The 27,705-nt window shown below is 40.3% G+C and overlaps 2 protein-coding genes across 19 annotated transcripts in view; both read right to left on the bottom strand.

Annotated features, from left to right (window-relative positions):
- cdk5rap2 (CDK5 regulatory subunit associated protein 2) overlaps window positions 1-21,879 on the bottom strand; it is a 32,579-nt gene extending 10,700 nt beyond the window's left edge. For 2 of the 15 annotated variants that reach the window (XM_086187680.1, XM_086187673.1), the window contains exons 1-25: window positions 10,222-13,040; window positions 9,953-10,072; window positions 9,732-9,851; window positions 9,547-9,639; window positions 9,202-9,420; window positions 8,871-9,041; window positions 8,648-8,758; window positions 8,430-8,567; window positions 8,100-8,279; window positions 7,781-7,975; window positions 7,476-7,667; window positions 6,868-6,997; window positions 6,643-6,782; window positions 6,192-6,308; window positions 5,911-6,048; window positions 5,685-5,797; window positions 5,418-5,557; window positions 3,894-4,034; window positions 3,700-3,809; window positions 3,386-3,529; window positions 2,818-2,907; window positions 2,543-2,712; window positions 2,103-2,433; window positions 429-2,019; window positions 96-197 (exon numbers count right to left, since the gene is read on the bottom strand). In XM_086187680.1, coding sequence (XP_086043806.1) covers window positions 96-197; window positions 429-2,019; window positions 2,103-2,433; window positions 2,543-2,712; window positions 2,818-2,907; window positions 3,386-3,529; window positions 3,700-3,809; window positions 3,894-4,034; window positions 5,418-5,557; window positions 5,685-5,797; window positions 5,911-6,048; window positions 6,192-6,308; window positions 6,643-6,782; window positions 6,868-6,997; window positions 7,476-7,667; window positions 7,781-7,975; window positions 8,100-8,279; window positions 8,430-8,567; window positions 8,648-8,758; window positions 8,871-9,041; window positions 9,202-9,420; window positions 9,547-9,639; window positions 9,732-9,851; window positions 9,953-10,072; window positions 10,222-11,265 — 6,040 coding nt within the window. In that variant the 5' untranslated portion in view covers window positions 11,266-13,040. Of the gene's footprint in view, window positions 1-95; window positions 198-428; window positions 2,020-2,102; window positions 2,434-2,542; window positions 2,713-2,817; window positions 2,908-3,385; window positions 3,530-3,699; window positions 3,810-3,893; window positions 4,035-5,417; window positions 5,558-5,684; window positions 5,798-5,910; window positions 6,049-6,191; window positions 6,309-6,642; window positions 6,783-6,867; window positions 6,998-7,475; window positions 7,668-7,780; window positions 7,976-8,099; window positions 8,280-8,429; window positions 8,568-8,647; window positions 8,759-8,870; window positions 9,042-9,201; window positions 9,421-9,542; window positions 9,640-9,731; window positions 9,852-9,952; window positions 10,073-10,221; window positions 13,042-13,108; window positions 13,163-13,417; window positions 13,566-13,655; window positions 13,829-14,584; window positions 14,709-14,829; window positions 14,907-15,470; window positions 15,582-17,573; window positions 17,636-18,788; window positions 18,845-19,067; window positions 19,158-20,834; window positions 20,862-21,688 lie in introns of those variants that run through there. The other 13 variants (XM_086187683.1, XM_086187682.1, XM_086187681.1 and 10 more) reach the window with 13 other exon arrangements.
- Window positions 21,880-23,243: 1,364 nt separating this feature from the next.
- Window positions 23,244-27,705, bottom strand: part of LOC147243782 (uncharacterized) — a 96,707-nt gene continuing 92,245 nt past the window's right edge. For all 4 annotated transcript variants that reach the window (XM_086186844.1, XM_086186841.1, XM_086186842.1 and 1 more), the window contains 11 exons: window positions 27,423-27,485; window positions 27,292-27,345; window positions 27,170-27,205; window positions 27,050-27,067; window positions 26,915-26,950; window positions 26,794-26,820; window positions 26,643-26,693; window positions 26,208-26,376; window positions 26,010-26,119; window positions 25,680-25,901; window positions 23,244-25,566 (listed from right to left, as the gene is read on the bottom strand). In XM_086186844.1, coding sequence (XP_086042970.1) covers window positions 25,420-25,566; window positions 25,680-25,901; window positions 26,010-26,119; window positions 26,208-26,376; window positions 26,643-26,693; window positions 26,794-26,820; window positions 26,915-26,950; window positions 27,050-27,067; window positions 27,170-27,205; window positions 27,292-27,345; window positions 27,423-27,485 — 933 coding nt within the window. In that variant the 3' untranslated portion in view covers window positions 23,244-25,419. The remainder of the gene's footprint in view (window positions 25,567-25,679; window positions 25,902-26,009; window positions 26,120-26,207; window positions 26,377-26,642; window positions 26,694-26,793; window positions 26,821-26,914; window positions 26,951-27,049; window positions 27,068-27,169; window positions 27,206-27,291; window positions 27,346-27,422; window positions 27,486-27,705) is intronic.

Raw genomic sequence — 27,705 nt, forward strand, 5'->3', positions numbered from 1 at the left:
CCTCATGCAGATATAGAAGAGAATCCATCCACCATATGTGAGATTAGTGTCTACTCAATAGACAGACATGCAAGGTCTGTCTAGAAGCCTTCTACCTGTGCTACTGCTCTCTTCCCTATCGTTCTCACTCTTTCCACTGGTTTCGTAACCCAGGTCTTGCAAATCCACCTGCACGCCTTTGTCATCCTGCTCCAGAGCTGGCAGTGGAGGCAACATAGGTTGTTAGATAGAAACTTTATCGCGTGCAGAATCATGTCTCTGTACTTCATCATGTTCCTTACAATGTGGATTAAATCTAAATGTACACATGCAGCCTTTAAAATTTTGCTTTTAATTTCTCAACTTTTGATACAAATCAATCATAATATTGAAATAATTTGAGCACACAACAGTACATAACCAGAGCAGGTCAGATGCGGTGTGTGTACCTTTCTGTGAAGGTTTAGGAGATGGTGTCTTGATAATGACGGATTGAGCAGTTGCCAGTTTCTCCTCAAGGCTTTTACACGCTTTTTTCTTCTCCCTCAGTGCCTTATGTAGAGTCTCCAGCTGGACCTGAACACTTGGCGGTAATCCTTTGGAATCCAGCACTGTTGTGTGGAATTCACTTTCCTCTTTACTTCGCCTTTCCTCTTGAAGGGAGGTCTGGAGTTCAGAAATTCTCTGAGAGTGATCACTGAGGACCTTGCAGAGGAGACAGAGATTGCGATGGAGCTCTTGAGGTTTCTTCATTCCAGCTGAAGCAGCAAACTGATTGCTGCTGGATTTGGCGGTAGACTGCAGTGATTCTGTCAAGCTGCTCAGTTCATCCCTTTGTTGCAGTGCTTTCTGGAGTTTATCTAAGTGCATCTGTAGGTCAGAGCTGGAATGTAATGATCTGCCAGGAGCCAAGGAGCTCGTATTTTTACAAAGTGCTGTCAGAGAGGCAATAGCAGACTCGGCTGAATTAAGGCAGTTCACTAGAACTTTGGTCATCTCCTGATTTAGACTGACATTATCAAAAGTTCCCATTGCTCCGAGGTGTTGCTTTGACTCTTTCTCTCCATGTGAGAATGCTGCCATTATTTGCCATGAATTGGTGCCATCCTGGCCAGCACCATTGTTGGCGGTCACCAACCTTTCCTGCAGCTCTGCATTCAGTCTATTCTGCTCCAAAAGTGCTTCCTGCAAAGAACCTGCATGTTGCTGCAGCTGATGCTTAGAATCCTCAGTACCTCCTAAGACATATCTTGAGCTTTGCTTGTTTGAAGGTTCATTTCCCTGCTGTACCACTGTCCTGATCTTCAAGCATAAATCATTCGCTTCTGGATGCTTTTCTTGGCTACCACAGGAGGAAATGATTTTCTCTGCCACATTCAGAAGATCTATAAGCTTGTAGTTGAGATCCTCCTTCTCCTCTAGGTCTTTCTGTAGCTCAGTGTACTTGCTGTGGCAGGCAGCTTCTGAGGCCGCAGAAGCAGTACCTGTACCTGTACCTGAACTAGAATGTGATCCAAAAGCACCCTGGTTGTCCAGACTGCAGGCCGTCAGGTATGCAATGGTAGATTCTGCAGCTTCTAAGGCCTCGAGGTACTGGCAATTAAGCCGTTCCTTTTCCTTGAGCTGAGCATGGAGATCTTCCCAATCAGCCAATTTCTCATTAAGCTTGTTGATCAATGCCTCTTTCTCCTGACACTCCTGGTGGAGGAGCTCCAGCTGAGGAACCAAAGCAGCATTGGCCTGAGTATGCTCCTGTGTCTGTGTGAGTTCTGAGCTCATGTCGGATCCAACTGGACTGTTGCTACACTGAACAGGTCGGAGGGTGGAAGATGGGGAAGAGCTTTGCTGTAATGGCACCAGGGAGTCAGTGTCTACATACAAACGCTGGTGAGAATTGTGGCCATCATCAAAACGCAGACGTTGAAGTGCATCAGTTTTTATATGATCAGAGCCATGTTCTGACTTTGAGCTCACAGGCTGCATGTTGCAAGTTTCCACTCTTAGCTTCACTGGGACAGGCAGGCGAGATTTGACACAAGCCTGCAATTGAAACAAGTAGAAGAGGTATAGAAAATCACGACAGTGTTTTATACAAGAAGCAATTGGTGTTGCTTTACACTTACTCTCTGCTTTGCAACATGCTGCTTTGTAATCTTGCTCTGTGGCTGTCCTTTCGCTTGCAGAGTCTCACTTAGCTCTTTTGTGACAGGGGTCTCCCCATATGACACCACGTTAGAGCTTTTCTCTCCTTTGTCCTTTGACAGTACAATGACCTTGGCTTCACTCTTTGCGTCAGTCTGCAGTCTTTCCATACTCTGTCTCAATTCAGCTTGTCCATCACTGTTGTTCCCAGAGGCATCTGTGCTCTCCTTCTCTTTACATTCAGTGGATGTTTGTTCTTTAAGCAGACCCCGCAGCTCCACATTTTCTAATCTTAATCTGCACAGCTCTTCTCTGTAATACAGAAAACTTTGATGGGTTACAAGTTAGGAAAGTGACTCCTTATTGTGTATATTTACGGTGAAAACTAGGAAGGAAGTTGACTACTAAAGAAAAGACCCACCTAAGTTGTGGGAGTGATGTGGCACCACAATCAGTAAGGAGGGATTTAAGTGCTGTTACATCTCTCCTCCTTTCCACTGAATCTCTGTCTCCAGTGTCCAAGGAGTTGTTCCCAGACTGAGCATGCTCCCTGCTATGGCTAAGGCCGCTGTCAATACTCTCATCATCCAACTGATTTCCAGAAAAAAAAAGATGGTTTAGAAATAAAGTAACTCTGAGCACTATCCCCCATATTACAAAAACATTTTGGCCAAGAAAAGTTCAAGTATACCATACCTGATTGTTGTCTATCTGACTTTCTTTATCTCGAAGAGGATGACGCTTCTTGTCCACTGAGGCTTCTGCGCCCTGTGTCTTCTCTAGCTGCTAGAGTAATGGGATGGGAGGCGAGTATGACATACATGGCTGGTAAACAAAAATCTAATGAGGAAACAGAATCCATAAAACACTGCACAGCAAAAGCAGAATGGCATGACGTGTCTAATGTGGCATGGCAAAGAAAGACCATTTCATGGGACACAGAGATAAAAAACAGGGATTTGTTAGGAAAGGTGAAGGGTAGGTTGAGAGGATATTTCTACTTTAGGAAGGAAACACTTGTTAAGAGGATTGAGACAGTAATAAAGAGTAAAGAGGTATTAGTAATAGTCTTGACAGAATAGAGGTTAAGATGTAGGTTCAAGGTTAGAAGGAGCTAATAAAAGGTGGATGTTAGACAATGACTCAAGAAATGACTAATAACAAAAAAGTTTTCTTTGGTTGTAAGGTTAAAGAAGGAAAACACTGATTGCCACAACTTTCAAACACAACTTCCTCCATTTGCAGTGGTTGTTCATGGTCTAACCTGTTTCAAAGAGTTACTGCTGGCCAGGTTTTGGTCTCCTCTATCGAAAGCATCATGGTCTGACTTCTCAAGTTGTGACAGTCGGCTTTGCAGGTCATTGTTTAATGTCTGCAGTCTGTTGACACAATCCTGCAGCTCTTGCACCTACGCCGAGAGGGAAAAACGTTAATCCATTTATATGACAGTCTTCCTGTCTTCCAACTAAATACAGTAACACAAAATGTTGATAACCTTAAGTGGTCATATAATCATAAGGGAAAGACAACACTATTTACCAATTTTTAATGTCTGCGAAATATCTGGAAATAGCTCACCTTTTGTTTGAGCTCCTGCACAGAGAGTTGGGACAAGCTGTCATCCCCCCCCTCTCCTAAACAGATGCTCATGTATGATGTCTGATCTCCAATGAAACTCAAAGTGTCACCTGAAGAAAAACAACATGCTTTCAAAACTCTTTATTATGTTGGATAATACCACATTACATCACAGGCATCTTTCTTGATCTTACCACCATCATTGGCTCCACCAACTCCTCCTCCGCGATTCTGGATTGCCCCTAAGCGAGCCTGCAGAGAGGCATTCCAGCGCTGGGCATCTTCCAGCTGATGCCTCATACTCTCTAGTTCCTTGGGATCAACTAGATCCATACCTGGACAAAGACACTGAAGGTTACAAGCTGCAGTGTCCCTGGTGTGACAAGAAACTATATTCCTGTATAGTTAGCATGGAGGTACATTAGAATGTTTTAAAACGCAATCACGTGTTATGTAAAAGCTCTGGTGAGATATTTTATACTGCAATAGTTACAAAACAACAATATCTCCTGCAAGCCCATACAAATATGACGCCAAAGATTTTATGTCACCGACTCACTGCAGCTTTGAAAACCTAAGACACCCAATCAAAATTTCACAATTCACTGGTGACGGAAAAAGCTTTAAAAATGTAACATTTTGAAAATGCACATTTTAAATGATTTAAATGAAGAAAAATTAAAACTATTTTATTGCTGCACTCAAGTGAATTAAAATGTTAATTTATTATGTTATTTATTATGTCTATTTTTGAATTATATCTTTTTGTGTACTTTGGAGGCCTTTTGGAATGAAATGAGTAAATATAAAGAGTAACAGTTGGCTACATCCATATTGCCTCAATGCGAGTGTGAGCTCTGTGCCTGTTATTTACAGTTGACCTATTTAAACACCTGGCTCTCTGTAGGCTGCAATCAGAAATGAGGATGCACTTGATATGCTCACAGATAGATGTGTGCAGACATTTACTACCACCCGAGTGTTAAGTGACACTTTGTATCAGTATTATGGCTCTATGGTGATGTCACACCATGTCTAAAAGCACAAGCTTATCTGAAATAAATTCATCATGTAATGTGACTTGATGATTAGAATTTTTTATATTACAATCCAGCTTTGGGGAGCTACTCTGTGATTCTGTATTTCATTCCTGCATGAGACAGTAAAATAACCTTTTATACCTTGCTTTAAGTTGTTATATAATGTGATTACCTCTAATTCATGAGACAGATGGACAGATGGTTGGATTAATAACCCGGGGGTGTTAGTGACAACAACAACCAAAAGTTTTAATGGAAGTCAAAACAAGCATGAAGGACATTGTGAGGGAGAAAGAAAATGACGTGCCAGCAATAGACTTTATTCACATGTTTAAACAAAGGACAGACATTGACAGACAGTTTGGATGGGTATGAAACAATGACATTTGAAGAGCGCCATTCAACATGTAGATAAGCAGGCGATGATGGAAAAAAAAAACAGAACAGAAGGAGAACAGAGATGATGACAGGAGGGAGCAGGTTCATGGATGAAGAGGGATGCGAGTTTGTCAGCAAAAGATGTTACAGAAGTAAACACATTGGACAAAGACATGACAGGTGTTACATGTTTGTGTTTCCCTAATGATAATGACTTCCCCCTGAGCTAGTACCAACCAAACCCATCATCATCATCATCATCATCATCATCATGCACAATCTAGTGTGTTTGCACTGCACCTTCTTTGAGTTTGGCTCTGTCTATCTCTCTTTCCAAGTCGTCCCTTAGCTCCTCATTAGTTTTGATGTTGTCCTCAAGCTGCTGCCTAAGAAGCTGCACTGCTGTCAGTTCCAGCTGCAGAGCATGGAGACGTTGGGCACTGCAAAACACATTGGTACACAGGAAAAAAAAACTTAATTGATCAAATGTATGAAGCTAATCTAACTAATCTTTTCCTTTTCACTAATTTGAAGTGATGACAGCCAAGGTTTTTATTGCTTCTCTACCTGTCCTGCTCCTTTACGGTCCTGACCAGACTGGAGTAAAGCTGCTGTTCGGCTCTCAGGGCTTTGTTCAGAGCATCATGCTCCTGCTGCAAAGCTATAAGACTGGGCAAAGTCTGCAGGAGGAAAAGAAATTTGGAGGGTGGTGGTCTTAATCCCAGATCAATAAATCTGCTATATGTGGTCTTTTTTCTATTTCGCTGAACAGAAAAGTGGGGTTTTAGTTTACTTCTTGCTGGCTGTCTCCGCCAATCATGGTTCTCTCCCTCTGAGGCAGCCCAGGGAGTGATCGATCCGTGCCAATGATCTGATCTTGGGTATAATCAGTCTGACTGTCCCTTCTCTGACCGAGGCGTTGGTGAAGAACCTGCTCAGAGACATAAACAAAACACAAGAGCTCATGCTACTGGACAAGAGACCACTGAGTTCAAGTGCAGTCAGAAGAAAATCTTCTTATCCAAAGCTGGTGTGTGTCTGTCAAGAGTCTGATCTGAAGAGAGGAATCCTTACCTGGATAATCTCATCCTTAGTCTTCAGTGTGGCGGTCAGAGATTCAATATTAACGGCCTGACCTTTATTGCGACCCTCCAGCTCTGATAACAATGACTGTAACTCAACCAAGGACATCTGAAAATTAAGAAAATAATGAAGGGGGTGACAAAAAGGACAATTTATATAACTCTTGGTGGAACTCAAGTTTTGCACTAATCTTACTGTTTACAAAAAGGCACCTAAATTTATGATAATACATGTTTTTATACTGCTTGAACATCGTGTGTTATATTGTCTTTCTATTGTATCATACTATTTGTTTTGTGTGTTCTTACTGTCATGAGGAGCTGCTAAAACTGATTTTCGCAGTTAATGTGGGCGACAATGTTGACAGTGACAATAAAGGATTGGATTCAACTCAGTTCAATTAGTGTCCATATTTCCAGACAAATGCTTAAAATAAACAGACCTTCAGTTCATTCTCTGTCTTCAGCACTTTGTTCAATGCCTCAGTTTTCTGTGAAAGCTCTTTCTTCAGAATTTCAAATGTTTTCTTGGAGAAAGATATGTTCTCCACATTTTCTTCACTGTTCCTCCTGGACAGCTCCGCTTCAGTGCAGAAAAAAAGATTAAACATGAGACCGACATATACTCTGACTTATAAATATCCAGAGAGAGGGTTTAAATGTCTCACCGTCCCTCTCCTCTAACTTCTCCTGCATGATCTGGATAGTCTGTCTGAGCTCCAACATGTGCGCTGGCTCCTCCTTCTGCTTCATCTCTGATAGAATATGGTCCCTTTCCTGGCCCCGCTGAAGGAGCTTCTGCAAAATAGCAAAAACAACAAGTAAGCAAACTTAATCATATACATAGGGACTGTCCATCATCATATATCAATAGCTGTAGCCATAGCATCACCAGGTACTGTATAAAACAGTAGCGATGAAGACATTTGGAGCTGAGTTAAACCGATACCAATGACTTGTTTAATTTTTTTTTTTCCATGCCAGAATTTAGGCACCCGATACCGACAGTTTTTCTAAATAATCTCAGCTGCTGGTGGCATGACTTGTTCATTCTATTTCAAAATAAATTAGCTCTTCACACATTTTGATTCATCTTCATAAATATCAACAAAACTTGCAAAGCTCCTTTGAGAGGGGAAACTGATGTCATTCAGCTATGCTGAGTGGGTACCAGCTGGTCGATAATAGTCTCCTTGGGAGTTCCGGTTTCTTGTTAGGCTCCTAAGTCAACAAACTTTACAGCTGGGTGACTCTGGGTTATCTCAGGGGACCTTACATTGATGAGGCTGTCTTTCTCAGCAAGCAGTGCTCTGAGCTCTGTGGTTTCCAAACTAGCCTCTTGGGCTGTTGTGGAACTTTGCTTCTCTACAGCTGAAAGCTGCTGCTGTCTGTCAGACAGTTGCCTCCTCAGTTCCTGAATCTCGTGAGTGCGCTCCGACAACATGCGGTTGTAGTGCTCTGCAGACTCCTGTGAAGTATAAAAAAGAAAGGTAATGCAAAGCTAAGGGTGACAAAAATCAGTGTACATTTTAACATATTATGTAAATTTAGTTGAAAATGTCTGGACAATTATTTGTTAACCTTGAGGAGTTGGTCCTTGCTACTAATTGTAGCCAGCAGCTCTTCTACAGCACTCTCATTGTCAGCAACAAGCCTTTCTCTTGCCTTCACAGCCTCAGCCAACATGGCCTCTGTGACCTTTAACCTCTGGCCCATCTGCTCAGCAAGGTCAGAAGCATGAGTCTTTGACTGGCTCAGCAGTGAATTTGCCATTTCCTAAAACAAAGGTTCACACCATTAGAGTAGAAATTAGTCTTAGAAGTTGTGTACAAGAAGCATAAAAGCTCCAGGTCACAACGGTAAAAGAAACAGAGTTAAGGTGATTTTTCTGTAAACTAACCTCCATATCCTTCGTCTTGTTGCTCAGTGAGAGCTGTAACTGACTGATGATGGAGTCCTTCTCCCTCAGTGATCTGTTCAGGTTGTCCTCTACATCTTGCTTGGCTCTTTGGAGGTTCTTCAGTGTGTTTGCAAGATGCTGCAGCTCTACATCCTTCTCCTTAATCAGGCTGTCAAAACTCTGGAAGGAGAAAAATGCACAGAGAAATACATCAAAGTAGCTGTTTGAAACATCTCAGTTGCAGGAAAGGGATAATTACTGGCATCAGGCTTCATTCTCTTTCTTTAAATTAAAGGGTTTTTAACATTAAACATGGAAATAGTTACTCACATTGATGGTTTCCTCATTGTGAGAGAGCAAGTTATTGAGCCTATCCAGGTCTCTCTCCTTTTCCCTGAGAGACAGCTGCAGCTGATGTATCTCATTGTCTTTCTCCTCAATGGCAGCAAACTTCTCATCCAACGCTCGCTGATAGAGAGAACAGTTAAGAGTGTCAGACTCAAATTAGATTTAACTTGCTGAGAAGATTACACAGAGGAAACAGCCACCTCCAAGGCTTTCTCCTTTTCCTTCAGTCTTTGCCGCAACTTAGAGAGCACAGTGTCATTTCCTTCTGGACTTCTGCTTCGCTCAAAGTCTCTGACCCTATTTAAGTATTCCTGAACATAGAGAAAAGAGATATTACTTCATTTAAAAACAAATATTGATCCCAAAAACAGGTTCTATCTCAAGCTCCAAACTACATATTCATTTTCAGTTTTGTTGTGTAACCTGCAACTGTTGCTCTTTATCAGCCAGCGTGGATGTGAGCCGCTGGATGGTGACCTCATAGGACTGCATTTTTCTTTTGGTCTGGTCATTCAGCTCCTGGTATTGCTGCTCTAGAGAACTCTCCCTGTCCCTGATTTCACCAGTCATCTTTTTGAGCTGATTGTTCAAATCCTGAGGAAAAGCACATTTAAAATTTAAATAAAAGCCAATATATGAATGAGAAAATAAAACACAAAAGAGAATTTGGAGTGGCTGATGGCTTCTTCTGGACACTAAAACCAATTAGTCATGATCAGTTATTCATTTGACAGCCACAGTCCAGTTCTCTTACATTTAGAGCTTTGTCTCCTTTCTTCTTCTGCTGTTGCAGGTCTTCTAGTTCCACCTCTAGCTGGTCCTTTGCTTGCTGCAAGTCAGCCAGCTCCTGCTCCTTTCTGTCCAGGGCACGCTGTAGCTTTTGGGCTTCGAGCACCTTGGCATGGTGTTCCCCTTGGAGTTGGGCCAGCTCTGTTTGCTTCGCCATCAATAAATTTTGATGCTCCTCTGCTCCCTGAGGGAGAGAGGCAATATATTTATCTTTTCAATGAGTACTATGTGTACTGAAATCTAAAAAGGTTTGTTTTAGCATCAATATTGTCATGAATGTTTACTTCTTTATAAAAAGTGCACGACTTGCCTGGTATTTCTGCAGCTGAGCTTTGTGTGCTGTCTCTCTAGCTTTGGCCAGAGCGTCATCCCTGTCCTCAATCTCATGACACAACTCTGTAATCTGTGCAAAAAGAAAAATAGACATGTTAAAGTTAGAACACAACATACTAAAATGGAACAACTGTAAAAAAGAAAAATGTGTCATAATCCCACCTCTTTTTCCTTTTCTTTCAGGACCTGAGTGAGCCCCTGGATTGTTTTGTCTCGCTTTAGGGCATTTTTCTTTTCAGAATTGAGTTCATTTTCTTTTTCTTCCAACTTCCCTGACAGGGTCTGTTCGCATAAAGATGTGATTTAATACAAAGACTTGAATGCAGAAACCTCTCAGTCAAAATGAAAAATACTTAACAGACAGAATTTTGACTTCCACATACCTTTTTTTGACTCTGCGATTCTTCCAAGGTCTTTGTCAAGTTCTCACTGGTGCTTTTTATCTGGGTGAGCTCTTCATTCAGCTGTTTATTGACAGACTCTAATTGACCAACTTTGTTCTTCTTTTCAGCAAACCCAGGAAATAAAATCAACAGAGAAACAATGTATTAACACAAGCAAGTATGATTAGCAGTAAAGCTGTTGTCTGTCACAGCCTATTGTTACTTGTGCTACAGTTGTTTGCTCAGCTGGAACTACTGAAATGAACTACCTCCATTCTGACAGGGGTATATTCATCATCAAATTCTTCTGTAAGTTCTTGTAGTGACTTCAGTTCTGCCTCTTTGTGTCTACGCTTGTTAGGGGGGTTGAAATGGCCAGCACTTGACCTCTTCAGTACAGGGATGTGGCTCCCTGAAGGGGCAGAGATTTTCTGGTTGGAGATGCAACGCAAGAGTTGGATCAGATCAGAGATAACAGAAGGCTGACTTGAAGAATTGTGGAGCAGTGCTCTGGCCTGAGCCTTTCCTCCTGAGTCATCCGTAGCACCACGTCTGGCAACAAGCTCCTTGGCCTCTCTGATTTTTAGTTTTGGTGGAGGGTCTGAAGGAGTCTCTGAGGCAAAATCTCTATTTAGAGACTGCAGGGATGTAGAGCGATCTTTGAATCCAAGTCTAGGCAATGTGCCCTTATGCAGGACCAGATCAAGGTACATACTCTGTGAAGAGTGACGTGTACCACGAAGACCAGAGCTTTTCACAGAGCCATCAAGTCCTGCAGCTGATCCCAGCCTGCTGCTCCTGTGGCCTGAACGCCCTGGAATCACACCTTTACTAACAATTCTATCCAGACTCACACACCTTCTCATACGGTTCTTTGAGGGACTACCGCCACTGTCCCTGAACCACTGTCCTTCAGAAGCCAGATGACAAACAGCTTCATCATCAAAAGCAGATGACCTGAGGAGTGGAGCCTTTGGGCGAGCATTTTCCTCATAACTCTTTACTCTTGGGTTGTTTTTGTTGTAGATGTGAACGATGCACTGGATCAGGTGGTCTTTCTCCGCTTGCAGCTTCTGAATCTTTTTATTGTATTCATCCTGCAGCTGAGTGATGTTAATATCACACTGTATTACCTTCTCCAACTGGAAGACACATTTCCCACACAGAAACTCTCCACGACCATCCCGAGTCACCTCCCAGCCCAGTACATGGGACAGGATTATTTGTAGCTTCCTCTTTGCTGCTGAGCTGAATATCCAGCGACACTGGCTTCCCACCAGACGAACACCACAGATACGACATAGGTCCCTCATGGCAGCCCAGATCTTCAGATTCCAGATTCATCCACTTCAAATAAGTCAACTGATATAAAATCTCTCAATTGATCAAATGGTTCCCCACCTGCCAGCCATGAAACAGCGATCTATCATTTTCTCTCACTGCATCACAGCGAAGGAGGGAGGAGAATGAATGAGTACAGGGCAGTGTAAGCCCTAAGCCTTTCATAATCCCTGCTTCTGGCTCCATTCCACTCTCTCCCCGACACATTTCATCAGGTCCAATCCTCTAGGACGGCTGTGGCACTCTATGCTGTGGCCAAAGCCAAATCATCTCTAGAAAACCTCCTCCCAGATGCCCGGATAAAAATATTAGGTATAAAAAAAAAAAATCAGGACCCATGTCAATGCCTCTCGAGGGGAACAGTGATGATGATGATAATAGCCAATGGCACCTATGGAGTCCACCCTGCCTGGAAGTACATTTGAATTCTGCTTTAAGATTAGAAGAGGTTTCTCTAGCAATCATTCCTGTCACCTAATATATTACTACTCTTTCCAAAAGAGGACACTGGAAGGATCCCAGTTACACAAACTTTACCAATCCTAATCAAAATCCTTGTAGGAAGATATTTACTCTTATCTGACGTATATCTACAGGTTACAGTGTTTTTCCATTTAATAAAGAATGGATGACCAGAAATAACTTGACAGAGCTGTTTCCACACAGCCTTGTAATCCAGTCTTAACACTGTAAACCAACTACCAGCGCCAAGACCGGACGAGGAACCGCAAACATAGCTGTCTACTTTGAAGGTCCACCCAGGATAATGCTTTAATGGCCAATAAAAAACAGCATGGAGTTTTCAATATTCCATGAGCATTAATAGAGGTGTACATCTATCAACAAATAAAACATTACTATATTAGAAACAGTATTTAGTTGTAAACCCAGAGAATGTAAAAACATGTACTTGGTAGAAAACAGAATATCTAGGCTGTCCCTTAATCACTGACGATTCCAATCATTTTCACCCTGAATTGACTGGTTTTGTCAGTTGCATCATAGCCTTTTTTTGGCCACAGTATTAGAAGCAGGATGATGACATCACAGGCTTTTAACTTTTAAAAAGCTACATTACAGCTCACAATTTTTTGTCTGACTGTGGTGATGAACAAAGGAAATAAATAATGAGTGAGACTCAAAATTATAACGTGGCACAGAGGATCTGTCGGTCAGCTGCAATTTTGTAAAGCACTGCGACATGTGCACGCAAAAAGATTTTTTTTTTTTTAAAAAAAGGTAATAATTTATATGAGCCAATGCATTCTAATATCACTGTCTGATGTTACATCAGAATCAAACCAAATTACTTGTATAAAAAAGGTCTTACTGAAGGTAATTATTAATTTCAGACTCTGGACTTCATTGATATTGAGAAGAGCAGCCTTGCCTACCTGTAGTTCAAACAGTACTCACTGGAGGAAACAACTAACCAGAGGAGAGTTGGCCATGTTTGTTTATATGCAGCTACTACTTTCTAATCACATTACACATTTGTTAATGATCTGCACTGTTGAGAAATCCCATGCTGTGATGTTACAATGGATGGATGAATTAATTTACTTTGGTTCAGGCTAGAGTCTTACAACAAACTTACTTTACCTTACAATAAACAGGATTACAATTTAATAATTTGGAAGAAAGGGACAGTGACTGACATAAATGGTCTGCAATGGGCAAAACAACAGATTTGAAAAAAATGGATTGTTGAAAATATTACAAGCAAAGCAGTCAGCCAGAAGTGATTGTCATTATGTAGTAGGTTTATGGTGTATCACACAAAGACAAATATATGTATATTTTTAGAGCACCAACCTGCTGGTCCAATTGCATTTTGTCCCTCTCTCTATGTAACTCATCCCTCAGTGCCTAAGAAACACAAAGATAATTGTATAAAAAAATTAGTGCAGCCCAGGATTGATTGAGCTCATGGGATGCACAGAATGGAAAATTCTACACCGGTATTAATTGGGGCTGGGATATTAACAAAGAATGAATCAAAACTGACACGGGAAACCCCTAATTACTTTCTCTTGCACATGCCAATAAATTCACAAAATACTTTATCTAATACACACATTTGTAAACACATTCTACATTTTCACCAATATGTCAAAATCATACCTCAAGTTCCTGATCTTTTTTGAATATGAGATCTGACAGATGTTTTACACAGTCAGATGTTGGTGCATCAGTCTCTTGGTCTCTGCAACTCCTCTGATGGGTTGCAGCTTCCTGGTTCTTCAAAGTCAGCTTGAGCTGTTCGATGATACTGGAGTGAAAAAAGGAAACTCTTAAGATTGTTGTACAGAAAATTCAATGTTGTCTGTATATCATCAAAGTTGATTTCTCATGTGCCTACTTGTCTTTATCCTGCAGGGCCAGCTGCAGGTCATGGACGGGGTTGGAGAATGGGGTGATGCTGCCAGGTAGACCCAGGGCTTGGAGCTGCTTCTCTACGTTAATATTCTTAATCTTCTCCTGCTCTGCAATGGCTGCCATCTTTTTAACCTCATCATCTGCTGTTTGTAGACACTGACACGAGGCAAAAAGACCAAATGAGACTAATGACTTTCATCACAGATTTCTTTGATGTTACTGTCCAGCAACACAGGTATACATGACCATAGTGATACAGGATAACTGAGTCTAGCAAAAACAATAAAATATGCACAAATTCAGATATGTCAACCAAGACAAGTGTAATGCAATTCAAAATTATTTATACAAATTAGCCAATCCAAGAACCTTGCACTGTTTGTAAGCATTTGTCCAGGTGAGCTGATGTAGCCGTCATGCTGCAGTTACAATGCTGCAATGCCATACAGTGGAGCTTCTATGCCACAGTTTCTTCATTTACTTCAAACAAAGGATCATCTGGGTTTGTAATTAATAACTGTTGAACAACAGTTACATTGACTGAAAAAAATTGCTGAAATGTGATGCAATGAAGAGTCACAGCTGTTGCAATCTGCACCAGGCTATCAGGTACACAGCGAGGTGAAACTTTGCTGAAGCCAACACTGTTGATACAATGCAGAGGTATAAATCAAGCTAAAGGAGTGATGTTCCTTGATGTAAAAGTCACTTGGCATGAAATCAGACAGCTGGGGACAGAGTTACTGTGGTTTTTGGAAAAAAAAATGTTATCGGGGACAAAACTGGAATTTACTGTTCCGAGAGAGCATAGAAAAGCCACACTGCCTGCGGCAAGTAATCATGCTTTTGGAAAGTAACCTTTTATTATAAAATTCAATGTGCAACATCCTTAAACCTTTTTTTCGGACTCACTTGTTCTAGGTCAGCTATCCTCTTGTTGAATGCATCTCTTAGTGCATCCATCTCTCTTTGAGCTTGTTCTCTCACACGCTGGGGTTCTCCTGATTCTCGACCAGCCAGACTTTCCAACGCTTTGCTGAAAAATATTAACAGGGCCAAATAGGCTAGAACTAATGTACAATTTACACTCGGCTTCCAAGACAACTGGCTTACAATTCCCATCTTGTTTTAAGGTCTTTAAAGGGAACAATGCTTACGATGCAGACACGAGTAGCTCCTGTTTCTCTGCCAGGTCCCTCTTCATTGATTCTAATTCCACTTTCAGCTCAATGTTCTGTGAACAGACAATGTTTAGTCCAGGGTGCTACATTTGGAATCAACACACTGGCACAATCTGCATACATACTTTCCAATTTATTAGGTACACCCATATTTGAAAAATAAATAAAGCCGATATTTCGAGGATCACAATTTGCAATCATGACATACTCTTGCATCTTACAGCCTACAAAGTTCAGGTTCAATAAAAACTTTTTTTCCTAAATGTACCTGATTAATTGGCAAGTTATGTGCCTGCACAACATGCACAGGCTTATCTGGGAGTATGCAAGTAAAGTTGATGAAAACTAAAGAAGAAAATGAAGCAAAATGAGAGTCTACATGAGATAGGGGGATTCCAATGTGGTTACTACACAATAAAAGTAACAAAGGCAAGGAGGCTCCACTAAAACCATGACTGTTGAGCTGTGGTTGGAGAGAACCCAGCTGATGTCAGGATCTCATTAAGCCACAGTAAAAATCACTGACTGACTTGCAACATTTAAACACTGACGGGCAGCACAAACACTTGACAACGACATGCCAGTGCACATTTAGCATACTGAAGTAAATACAACACCGTTTTAAATATGTCCTCGGTGGAGTCGTCACATTTCTGTTGCATTCGTTCCTCCATGAAGTAAATTCGCAGCTTCAGGTTAAAATTCTCTTTCTTCAGGGCTGTGATTTGCTGTGGATGAATGCAACAACAATTTCATTATGCTGGCACAAAAACGTAACAAAAAAGTAATTTTCTAACGTTAAACAACAACATCATTTCAGGAGAGAAATATTCATTTTGAGGAGGCCCCATAGATCACGGAGTGTTTAAATGTAATCTAAGGTAAATTAAAGAACATAAATAATTTTCTGGGAAAAACACAATTTCCAGTGTGTTTTACTTGTTCTCTCATTTTCTGTGTTTCCCATGACAAGAAAATTGGAGAACTATTTTCAAGATTTTTCAGGATGCGCGGAAGAATCAGACAGGGATAAAAAAAAAAAGTAAATAAATATAAAGTGGAAAACGACTGTGTGTATTTTATTGTTAAAATAAAAGACAGCTTTCATGACTGTGTTTGTGAGTATGTGTGTGAAGTAGACTGTGCATCATTGTGCTCCAGGCTCAGAACAGCATACATCTGGTAATGGGGGGTTGGGTAGACAGTCTAGGGGAGGAGGCCAAAGTCTGGACCCCTCCATAAACCTCTAATCATGTAGCCAGCACAAGCCAAAAATCTAAGAATGCATTCCGCACAAATGCTGAAATATAGGCTTTCCACCTCAATCCTCCTCCTCCTACACACACACACACACACACACACACACACACATACACACACACACACACACACACAATCACAAAATCTCCATAAATGGTCAGTGTGGCTTGGTTAGATTCAGACTGAGGATCAAGTTTAATAATTATGATATCCTTTCTGTTGTGGTGGAGTTAAGTTGACCGCACAACTTGACACTGACAACCTTGGTGTTTTAATTTATCAGGGCTACTGCCTAATCCCCCTAATAATTGGCACAATATTGCTATAAAAATCTAAATTGGTTGGTTGGTTGCAGGAAGAAAAAAAAAAAAAGAAAAAAAAAAAACTCCACAGGCGACACTCAGTCTCGGACAGACTCACTTTCATTGGTCAAATCCCAATGGTGGTGGTACTACTGAATTTGTGCATACAGAGCAGAAATGCTCCATGGCACTGATGATTTTCTTCTTCTGGATACTGTTCTTTGTGCTTGCATCACACACAGACCACACTTTGAGGCTAATCAAAGAAATTATAATGATAATTCTATCATCAATCAGGTATCTAGAAGAGGCCAGTGGAGCAGGGCAGACTACTTGAAGACAGTGCGGCTGCACTGACAGTGAGAGAGACAGAACAACACAGCAATGTGAACAGTATGAGACCCTTAATGAAAGAGGACACATTATGGACAAGATTCTACAATATGTTGAAATAAATGAGCAAAGTGTTCAGATAGTCTTCTTGGCGGTTGCTTCGACTGTTGGAGAATAACTTTCTCTTGTGTCATTAACAAACAGCTTGGTGTGCCACTCTGCACAAATATTTTTTAAAGCCCCGCTAATGTTACTGGTGCACGGTTCATCAAATAGCAATGTCAGCCTGTGTAATTGTATAACCACAAAAAAATAAACGCAATCTCTATTTTTATCAGTACTGTAGAAATGTTCTAGATATAGCTTCTTTTTTTTAAGATTTTTTGTGAGTGCTATTTTTTGATTGAGTAAAACACTTAGATCTTAAGAACAGTACTGCACAACTTTTTATATGTGATATCATGCTAGTTGAAGTTTGAGTTGGGACATTTTTTTGAAAACCATGCACGTAGGTGCATGGTGCGTGTTTTGTTTATTTTGTCATGAATCAAATCAGACTTTTTTTTTCATCAAATCATGCAGCATCAATAAATCTCTCAAACTTTCAACAACTTGTCAATTACATTAAAGACTACTAGTTGACTCAAAAAACCTGTGCCTGAGGTCAGCCTGAGAATTTAACAGCCATTAATAGCATGAATACACAAATTAAAATAATAAATCATTCTTCAATAAATCATCATTATTATTAGAACTAAGAAGCATTGGAGCCTGACTTCCCAACCCCAACTCCTGAAACAGCCTTATAGGATTCTGATCACTCACATTTTCATAGTCCTTCATGGTCAGAGCTTTGATAGGAGACATCTTATCAGGGAAGGATGGAGCTGTAAAGCAACAAGAGAGAAGACAAATCTTTACTCATTTGAGTCACAACTGCAAGTTCTCTTGAAGAATCTTCCCTGGTTACAAGAACAATTACTTCTCTCAGCTTTCAGAAACTGCCCTCAGTCTGTTTATTTTAGACAAACTGAAAGGAGAAAGCCCTGTTTTTCAGAAGGGAGACAGTTTCTCGAGGGCTGCCCTATTTAGACCAAGCAGCCCACGACTGGTCATGTAACACTTGTCAACAACACATTTCACAATACTAGCAAGTCCTCATTCTTAGTTGATGGCTTGACAGGATGAGTTTGAATCCCCCCCTGCAGTTTCTCTTTCTTATTTATGTACATTTCATTTCTAATCCAGAAAAATGCTTTGATCTGCACTGCCATGAGTGTGCGCAATTAACTCCAATCAAAATTATCTCGATACCTACAGATGGGGTTCATTGGCATTTATTTTTCAGTCTGTTATTGCCTTGTTCCAGTATTTGGCACTATTCGGAGGTTGTGGCTGGTATGAAAGGAAAGTCACAGGTAGAGAGACAAAAAGATATATGTCCTGCTGCCCTCAATGAAAATGAGACATGAGAGTTCAACCCAAAATCTATGTTTAAAGGAAATTCTGGAAATTTTCAGTGTAAACCCATTTTTCCAGGACTCTACAATCAAGATCATCTTTCTCAAAATTTAATCTGTGGCTTCATCAGCCAGTCATCCTCTGGTTTATTTTAATATATGTTGGGAAATAACTATAGAGAATGTTCCACATGAAGTAGAATATTTCGGCACAATATGTTCTTCATAATAAAAGATTTTCTTATAAAAATTTTAATTTTTATTTGAACTATCCATTTGTCATGGTAAAACCGTCCCTTAGGTATATCAAAGATACAGATTTATAAATCAGTTGAGGCTGTGTGGCTGTCGAGGTGGGTTATATAATATTTTGTTGGCACACAACAAAATGTTGACAGCGAAATTAGGATAGGATTAACTAATTGACATCCTTGAGAACAGTCCCTTGCCACGGCTTTAGAGACACAACCATAACATGTCACAGCAACATATCAACAGTAGTATTAATTAAAACACAGGGGAAATACGTATACAAACTGGGCAAAGTGAAAAAGACAGAAAAAAGAAAGCTTTACTGTACCTGTCATGCTGTCGGTGGAAAATTCTCCAGCATTTATGGAGTCTGGCAGCCTGCAGCTGTGGACAAAGTCATTTAGTTAGAATTGCAGCCTAGTTACTAATAATATTTGTAAAATATTTGTTTTCGCATCACATTCCCTGATGACAATTTTTAAAAGAATCACAGGAATCCAGACAAACACTGCTCTCTATCTGAGCTTAGCAAAGCTCATTGCACATCCATGTTCAGATTATTATATTTTTTGAAAACACAAATGCGTCATGTTTCTGCATTACTCACGCTGGCCTGTTCCACTGAGCCCTAAGGACGCTCCATAAATAGCGTAAGAATGACTCTCTGCTTCATTTACATCCACTCTGGCAGAGTCTTCTCTTAGTGTGAGAGAGAGAGAGAGAGAGAGAGAGAGAGAGAGAGAGAGAGAGAGAGAGAGAGAGAGAGAGAGAGAGAGAGAGAGAGAGAGAGAGAGAGAGCATGTGCCAGTGGCAGTCTTGTTCTCAAGTTCAGACAGACAGAGAAGAAGAGAAAACAGACAGACCAGTGGTCGGGGAAGGCTTTCAGCGGTGGACAAGTAGACCACTGTGGCTCTGATCAGCTAAGCATCACACAGTGATGGGACAGTAGCGTCACTATCAGACTGGGGACAATGCTCCAAACATCAGCACAACACATCTGGACCACAATAGGCAACCACTGCTGCACTTCAAAAACACCTCATGCCATGTAGTTTATTACAAATTTGTCAAAGCTCCTCTGGATAGATACATTTCCAGGAGGTTGTCTGCTTGCATAAACATAAAACTTTGTTTCATCGTCAATGACCCTTAACCTCTGACCCCTGTGTCTAATAATATGATGTCAAGCTATGAATAACTTCCTTTCAATAAACCCAATGGCACTGAAACATAACAGCTCTGCTGCCTCTCATGCAATGTATTCAACTGCAAACATCTAATGTAGAATATGATTTGTTCATATTTTATGAAAACATTAATGTGATATCACTGTTATCTGATGTTTAATATTTCATTTAGACCAAAGATAGAAATCTTAATTATTTTGATACATCATTTGCTATTTTTTTTTTCCCCCCAGTTGGCTTCTTTTCTGTTAACTACACATTATTTATAACAGTCAGACTGCAACAATAATTGATACACTGCTCTCCGTGGCCATTGTTTTGGCTTAACACTCAGAAAACACGACAAAGTTAATCAACCATTGAAGAAAAGAAAGCAGTGTGTCAAGTTCTCACTCTACGAGGTCCTTTGCAAGCCAGAATCAAATTAAATGTGATCAGGGTTTTATATAGTCATGATATAAACCTAGTGAAGGTTAAGAAGAGAACAACTGGAGCACACACACCATGACACACAGAAGGTTAGTAAAACTGTGTTGACAATTATTGCATCACATGGCCAGCAACCCCTTCCTGTGTAAATGGAGAGGAAAGATTCAATAACATGACCAGTGATAAGGGTAAAATCACCACACAAGGGTAACTTTTTTCCATTCTGTGCCATCCAAAATCAGCTTTACAATATTTAATACTGTGTTGGTGTTGTTGATACAGTTTTGCAGGTGCTGCAGCTGTATTAACACTCCAGGCTCAGCGGAAACAATGTAAGCGCCCATAAACAGCGACTTCCTCTTTTGTTCTCACTTTGATCACTTACTTGTAACACATATGAAAGCAGTTTGCAGCAGTACCAATTATTACAATAACTTATTACAATAACTAGAGTGACAACCATGGTGCAAGGTCATATATTTGAATCTGAAATAGGTTTCAGAATTGCCAAATAAGTAATCCACACCACACATATCAGTTAACATCTTGGATTACTGGGGAACGCTTACCACCTGGTTGTCCTCTTTTCTACAGCGCACATCTGGGCTAGTATCGAAGTAGAGCAGAATAACTACAAGGGCGTTAAACAGAGATTCTATAACTGTATTTCAATTAAACCACAAAGAGCTACAGACCAGCTATCACTATCCAGCAATGCACTGCAAAGCAGCATAGCTAATAATGAACATTTCACCTACCACAATTACACGTCTTCTCTCGTGTCACTTCGCGGCACGGGGAAGAAAACAAGTAAGACATGTCAAATCCGGACAGATACTACTCCTGAACACCGCTGCAACACTGGCTCGGATTATTTCCGCTTTCCTGCACTCTCTGGATGACAGCTCAAACCCACCTACCAATCAGCAACATCCTACCAGCTGAATAAGTCTTTCAGCAGCAAAAATGCAACAATTATTGCTAGTAGTCAATGCACGGCAGCATTATAGTTTACTCTTTGTGTACAGATGTGTTTCTAGAGTCATCCGAATTTGTTCTTTGGTCTCTCTCTAGCCTGACGTACAGTATCTTGCAATAATAATAATACAAAGAAAACTACCGTTAAGGGTATGAAATATATCAACATCTTAATTACACCGCTTTGTGTAATCAAATCTAAATCACCATCGCAAAAAAAACTTCAACATTCTAATTTCGCTTGCTTACAGAATACTTTAACCAGACTGCATTATTCCAAAATATACTAATTTACTAAATATAAATCAGATACTGCCGTTTGCTAAATGTGAGATTACCCATTATCTAAGGTTAACGGCATTGCCGCCAGAAAATAAACAAGAGTAATTTCTCATTTGCCCCAAAGGTTATATCAAGTGTATACAAGGTTAAGCTGCGTTAGTTAAAGCTATTGATAGGAAGTAAATAACAGCTAACGTTGCCAAGAATGCTTTGAAACATGACAACTCATGCTTCCAGTTAATAGTCAGGGCCCAAGTAGCGGTAACTAGTTACTGCTTTCGGATTAGTGGGTTAGCCTAGCAATGCCCTTACAAGCTAGCGCTAGCTCGCTAGCTACTGCTGCTAGTTTTACCTTCCATTGATGTCAACGGGGAGCGTCAAATCCTCCCCCACGACGGAGTCCATCATAACAATCCACTTATTTTGAGTTATATCCAGAATAACAAAACATTTTTTCGACAAGAGGTGGGAGAAACTTCGAAAAGCTGGACGGAATTCAAAATAGTCCAAGCTACCGCCATCACGATATGGTAAACGTCACCATTGTGCACGTTGGAAACTGGCGATGCTTTCAATGTCATGTAGGATTTATTTGTTTAACTGAGGAATCATACTGAGTATAAAGGCATTGAATACTTTAAAATACGAAGATAACAATGACACGACGACGTCGGCTTTTATTCTTATAATTACATTATTTAAATTTGTGGCATATTATTTGTCTACCCCCGTAGGGGTGACTGTTAGACCAAATAGTTGTGTGTTCATATGTGTTGACTCCGCGACGTACCGGCGACCCGTACAGGGTCTGTCGCTCGAAGGCAGCTGGATGGGTTTCATCCACCCCCCGCGAGCCTTAACAGGATAAGCGGTAGAAAATGGATGGATGGATGGATTATTTGTCTACCTATACTTACATGAACGGCAGAGGCAGATTTAGAATTTTTCGAATAGCAGTAAAGGCAGCATAGAACTGAGTCGTTACTGGGAGAAAGCGATTGGCCAAAACAAACATTTGGGGAGGTTCGTAAAGGCTCAAAATAAGGACACTGGCGGATGAGGAATTTGTCTGTTTGGTATGCTTCCATATGATCGCCTTACCGTCCCTGGTGACATATTTTGAGGAAGAAAAGCGACATTTTCTTTTCCTCTAAAGAAGCATGTCATTAACATAACATAAACATGACATAATATACATTATTATCTTATACCAGCAATCAGAAAGAAATGTGGATTGACTTGAGGGAAAAATATGTGTCTATCTAAATAAATAAACTGTAACTTGTATCTGTCACAATCAGAGAGGAAAGTTGCCTCAAGTCCATCGCTCTCGCAACAAAGATGTACATAATTTGCATGTGTGTGGTTAGTCAATGATGGGGTGATGCTTTGGTGGTACAGCATAATTAACATCTGCACTAGTGAGTGGTTAAATTATAACATCTGGTTGAAATTCAGTCCACTGTAATAGATGCAGCCTGTGCGTGTTACCACCCATTGATGACTCGAAAAGGCCGAGAAAAACTTCCTTGGCGTAAACAAGAATCCGGCAAGACAACAGCGACATCATGTGATGACTTTTTGAATTGCAGTGGCACTCAAAAAGTTTATTTGTTAAACGTATGATTGCGGTTGGGCGTTGCTAAACTTAATCATATTCCATAATTTCCTTAATGCATTTACCAAATTGATGCGTCTTTTCACACTATGTGTATTTATCAAAATTAATTTCCCAGAGATGTAACATTCACTCTAACAAGTTTTAAATCAGGTTTCTCTTTAAAAGGCCACGATCAAAGTGAACAGAACCTACAATAAAGTTTGAATCAAAATTGTGTCACAAAGAACAAGAACATTCTTCTAAGTGCTTACAAAGTAAAACTCAACACACAAATTGAAAGTATTTATTGAACAAATGGACACTGAACACTGAATAGAGAACTGACAGACAAATATGGAGGAACAAGATACTGTCTTGTTCAGAGTTTGATGATTTACTGTATTTGGCTGATAATCCCAAACAGGTTGCAATTGCTCAAAGTCATGTTTAAACTGTGAGGTATTCTTAGCTCGTTTTAATGTCTACAACAGATTTACAAAAAAAGAAGAGACAGTTTTCACATATTTGCATATTCTTTTTTTTTTTTAAAACACAAGTAATAGTATAGCACAGAGTCCTGGTACAGTACGTGGTTGATTATCATAGAGGAAAAAACAACATAACAAAAATTAAAAAAATAAAAGATAATTAACATTGCAATAAATTTGTTCTCTGGAGCCCCAAATGTACACATAAAAAAAAATTTATAAACTCCAAGACCAGTTGGGCAAACTGATATATAAAGTTGTCAGAAAGAGTAGTATTGCTTCAACCATTTGCTCAGTCGGCAACCACGTTAACATCATTAAATAACATTAAATTAGCAAGAGGGGATCCACTGTATACAGCAAGGTTTGCACAATTATACACACTTGTGTCCAGTTACAACAAATACATGTTTATTTAATTAAAACTATCTCCATTAGTTGTGTCTCTCTAAACAATATTACATACAGCTGTTTGGGGCTTTGTACAAAGAAAAAGGAAACTTTATTCTTAAAAAATACTTCAAACCCTGTGATTTATATTGGATAGAAAAGGAGAAATTATTTCTATCTTAAAAATATTCCCTCTCAGAAGAAGAATCTCTGTAAGTTGCAGCATTGCACAGAACTCAACAGATGGCTGACTATTAGGGGATTATGTAAATGGATGGGAAACTACCATTATAGTGCATTATGGAAGCTATGGCAATATATTATAAGGATTTTTTTTAATTCATCAAAGCGAGCATGCACTATAAACAGAATATTTTAGCAGAGTGGTGTAATTACAGCACTATGATTAGCACCTTAGATAGTAGCACCTTAGATCGTTTACTTACTGACCCACCATGCATTAGAGAGAAGATTGGATAGGAGTTTATTTTGATTCCTGGACCCTCTCTCCTCTCTCCTGTGGCTCAGTTCTCCTCTATGGAATCCCACGAGTTATTTTCTATCACAAGTGAGGAAGCAAGGAAATGGTAAGTCTAACTTCTCACTCCACAGTTGCAGAGAAATTAATAAAATACTATTAAGAACAAGAACTCAAAACTCAAGAACATCTTTTTTTTTTTTTTTTTTTTTTTTTTTTGCTCTTTCTAATCTCCACAGCCGCAGTTAATCTCCCTAATCATCAGTGGCATCTGCTCCAATAATGTATGAGTAATTTTACCGACCCTTTCCATGTGGACGGTTCTGATAATATGCACAGAGAGTTGCCACAAGTTTTCCCACTTTAGGAAAGCAACAAAGAGCCACAGTCTCCCTTTTGGAGTAAATACAGATGTGTTTCCTGCTCATTTTAAGTAAACGAGCCTGCCTTGGCAAGAATTCATGGTCACAATGAGATGAGCACCAAAAGGCAAATAAAATGGCACCCATGAAAAAAAAAATCCTTCAATGTAAATTTTAACATAACAAATTATCTTCTCATTCTCTATTGCACTTGAAGATTATTTCTTTACATAAGATATACATGTATAAAAGTTAATAATAAGCATACAAATATATGTACATTTAACTGATCCCAATTACTTTAATTCTTCTGACAAAATTGAATTCTTTGTATTTAAAAAAAAGTATAAACAGTATACAGACTGTATACAATAATAAGTTACTATAATGTCCACTGATTGACCTCGGTCTCCCTTCACTTCGCAGTGTTCCAGAGAGATTGTGTGGCGTTGAGCCTTTTTTCTCCATGTGGGCGTACATGTGGAGATCGTTCTTGAAGAGCTTGGAGGATTTTTGCCATGTTGAGAAGCTATTAGTGCAAGAACTCCCCTGCTCCTCTTCAGCTCTCCCTCATCTCCCGCTGTGTCCCCCACGACCCCTTTATCCTGCCTCCCTCTGTGTCTGCAGTCCAATGGGAGTTTGGCAAAGGGAAGCAGGACTGTTTGCCAGAGGCTTGTTCTCACTTGGACATCGGATGCGCTGATCTCCACGTCTGCATGAAGGGTGATGATCCCTCTCTCTATGTTCAGACCTACACTGCTGCCCTCACAGGAAGCATACTGGGCCTACTTCTAGGTGGTAATGAGAGCCAGGAGTAGTCTTCAGGATGTTGTAAATGTCAATCACAGGGAGCAGAGTAGGATCCAGAGAGTGAAACACAAAATGGGTCTGGTGCCAGCGGCCGTCTGTTATCTGAAACCCAGACACATTTTTATGAAAAGACATGAATGTCACAGTTAGCAAAAGAAGTGTAAGCCTGACATCAACCACAGGGCACAAAGCCAGATGAACAATATCAGTCCTACCCAACAGGAGTCCTCCAAGACTTCTGGCTCGAGCTCTCCTCCCGCCTCAAACACCTCCCCTGTCCAGGCCTTGAATCTCACAGAATCTTCCAGGGTGGCCAGCTGATTCTCACCTGACCTCCAAACTGAGACGTTCAGGCAGTGGATGATGATGTGCTGGACCGCTTCAGAGCTCAGCAGGTGCAGGAAGTTCATCTGGACACGACCAACGCTGATTGCTGGCTGCTCAAATAGGCAGAATGTTTTATCATGTGGATGTGTTTGATACTCACTTAGATAAATGTTATGATTTTGTTGACATAAGTGGATCTGATATTGTGTTGTAAATACCTTGGACACAGTTATTGGTTTCAGGCAAGTCTGTCCGCCACCAGTAAAGTTGCAGGAGACCTCTATTGTGTCTGATGAGCAGCCCAGGTTGGGGTCGATCCAATAAGTGCCTGAAGAATGCAAGCATGTTTGCGATTATTCATCTTTCTAAACACAACAGAACTCCTATTTTTTGTCTGAAACACAACACACACATACCATCGTTTAACTTCTGTTCACAGCTGTGGAGGTCCCTGCAGATGCGGGCAGGGTTGTCCCGAGTGCCCAATGGGTTCTTCAGGCTCTGGATCAGGTTACTGAGGTAGTGGAGGGTCTTAAAGATCTCTGCGCCCTGGTCGAGCATGGGCAGGTCCATCACTGGCTTATTCTACCAGAGGACAGAAGAGAAAAAATAATGGCGCTTATGGATAAACTGTTCAGTTGGTAAACAATACATGTCAGAAGCAAGGAGTTACTATTAGCTATCAGGCTTTGCTTCCTGTCTGTAAGACTGCATTGAGGGTTAAACCAATTCTATTCTGTTTTTTAAGGAAAAATGTAGTTCTTAGGAACATTTCATCTGGGAAGCCCAGTGAGTCTGTGAGATTTGATGTGGATTAGAAAACATAAGACATGTTAAAGTCATGCACTGACCTCAGTCCTGAGTGGGGTGTGTGACTCAACAAACAAAAGGCCGTCTTGTTTCTAGAGCGAAATAACAAAAACATATTAACTCTTCTTTCATGTGAGGACAAATATTACTCAATCTAATGTTAATAAAATCAACAAACATTCACAAACTTACAAATGAAGGAGGGATAGCTGGGGGACCCTATGAAGAAGAAAAAAGGTTTTAGACAATGAATACCAACTCACACATAACACTGACATTGACCTTTGGTTAAACCTATAAGTGGGACACTTACTGGAAGCCCAGGGGGTCCACGAGGTCCAGGAGATCCCTAATAAAGACAAAAAACATTCATACTGGGTGAGTTTATATGGTTTCAATCTTTAATTCTTGTATCAACAGGAAAGAGGATAAATCTAATCTAACATACCCTTGGTCCTTGTAATCCCTATTGAGAGAAAGAGAAAATATATATTTTCAGCTTTGATGTTGTAATTAAATCTGACTTTCACACAGTAAAATAAAGTGCACACAGCTAAGGAAGACTTACAGTCTCTCCACGATTGCCCTTCTCTCCTCTAGGACCCTGTAAACAGAAGTTTGACGTCAGCTGGCCGCTGACTTACAGCAGAGTCTATAATTCAACTTTATCTCAGAGTGAATGATACATACTGCACTTCCATTGGGACCGATGAACCCCACAGGACCAATGACTCCTCCTCTACCCTGATGGAGAGAACCAGTTAGAAGGAAATAAATGAAATCCAGCATGCCTCTAGTTAATTTGAGATCACTAATCTTACCATTGCACCCTGTGGTCCTTTTGGTCCCCGGATTCCTTTAGGCCCAAAGTCTCCTGGAGGTCCCTGAAAACAACAGTGACAAATTTTGCACACCTTTTTAAAACTTTCAGATAAATATCATCTCACTGTGGAAGATCTGACCCTGCAAACGGTTCCTCAAAATTCAAATGAATGTAGTATTTTCTAGATTTCAGTACAAAAGATCTTTCTTGCCAAACATCCAGATACAGTTGTAACATGCTCTGCTACACACCTGGATACAAGATGGATCGCAATGTCATAT

The sequence above is a fragment of the Aulostomus chinensis genome, chromosome 19 (assembly GCF_037954235.1).
Source record: "Aulostomus chinensis isolate RoL2024-O1b breed Wild chromosome 19, RoL_Achi_v1.0, whole genome shotgun sequence".
NCBI classification, from domain to species: domain Eukaryota; kingdom Metazoa; phylum Chordata; class Actinopteri; order Syngnathiformes; family Aulostomidae; genus Aulostomus; species Aulostomus chinensis.